Here is a 709-nt window from a genome sequence, read left to right on the forward strand (position 1 = left end):
TAAGTACAATAGTACACGCTTATCTATTAATTTTAAGAGATATGTTTCAATTTATGTGGCAAATAGCCGCGTAAGATGTTCACAAAATATAGCTGGCTAATAATAATTAAATAAAAATGAAAATAATAAAAAAGTACATGGTGATATGATATAAATATAAAAATAATTACTACACATTTGTTGCTTCTGTTGGACTTTTGTGCCTGCCTTGTGTTTTTACTTTTTAAGGCTTCTTCCTTTGTTTTGGTTAGTATTTTAAGGAGTTAATCACATCAGAATTCCCATTTGAAGAAATAATAAGTATTTTTGTTGAAAAGGTCCATAGTTCCAACAAAAGTAAGGTAGATTCCTGATATTATTCTCTTACACACCCTTTCTACTTTTTTATTCCCAAGGACTTAAAAAAATAAAAATCGAAAAAAAATAAAGTCTATTTTATCTGATTCTGAAAAGAAAGTTTTGGTCACTTCATTGTCTATATATACTGAAATAGAAAAGTGTGTCATCATTGCTCATATCTCAATCTGGTAATACATTTCTTCTTTAATTTGCTGTTTCACAAATCACCTTATCTATTTTGCATTTGCATGAAGCAGGGGTAATGGCAGATTTTGGTGAAGAAGAACAAGTGTGGAACAAAGAGAAGGATCATCATCAAGATTCAGCTGGTTCAAGAACCATGATGATGAGAGTGTCTAAGGATTCTTCT

At 30.0% G+C, this 709-nt stretch overlaps 1 protein-coding gene across 1 annotated transcript in view; it reads left to right on the top strand.

Moving 5' to 3' along the window:
• Nucleotides 1-601: 601 nt before the first annotated feature.
• The window catches only part of LOC107482868 (uncharacterized), a 558-nt gene continuing 450 nt past the window's right edge, over nt 602-709 (top strand). Inside the window, exon 1 of the mRNA XM_021141400.2 lies at nt 602-691. Coding sequence (XP_020997059.2) covers nt 602-691 — 90 coding nt within the window. The remainder of the gene's footprint in view (nt 692-709) is intronic.

This window comes from Arachis duranensis, chromosome 4 (assembly GCF_000817695.3).
Source record: "Arachis duranensis cultivar V14167 chromosome 4, aradu.V14167.gnm2.J7QH, whole genome shotgun sequence".
Taxonomy (NCBI): Eukaryota; Viridiplantae; Streptophyta; class Magnoliopsida; order Fabales; family Fabaceae; genus Arachis; species Arachis duranensis.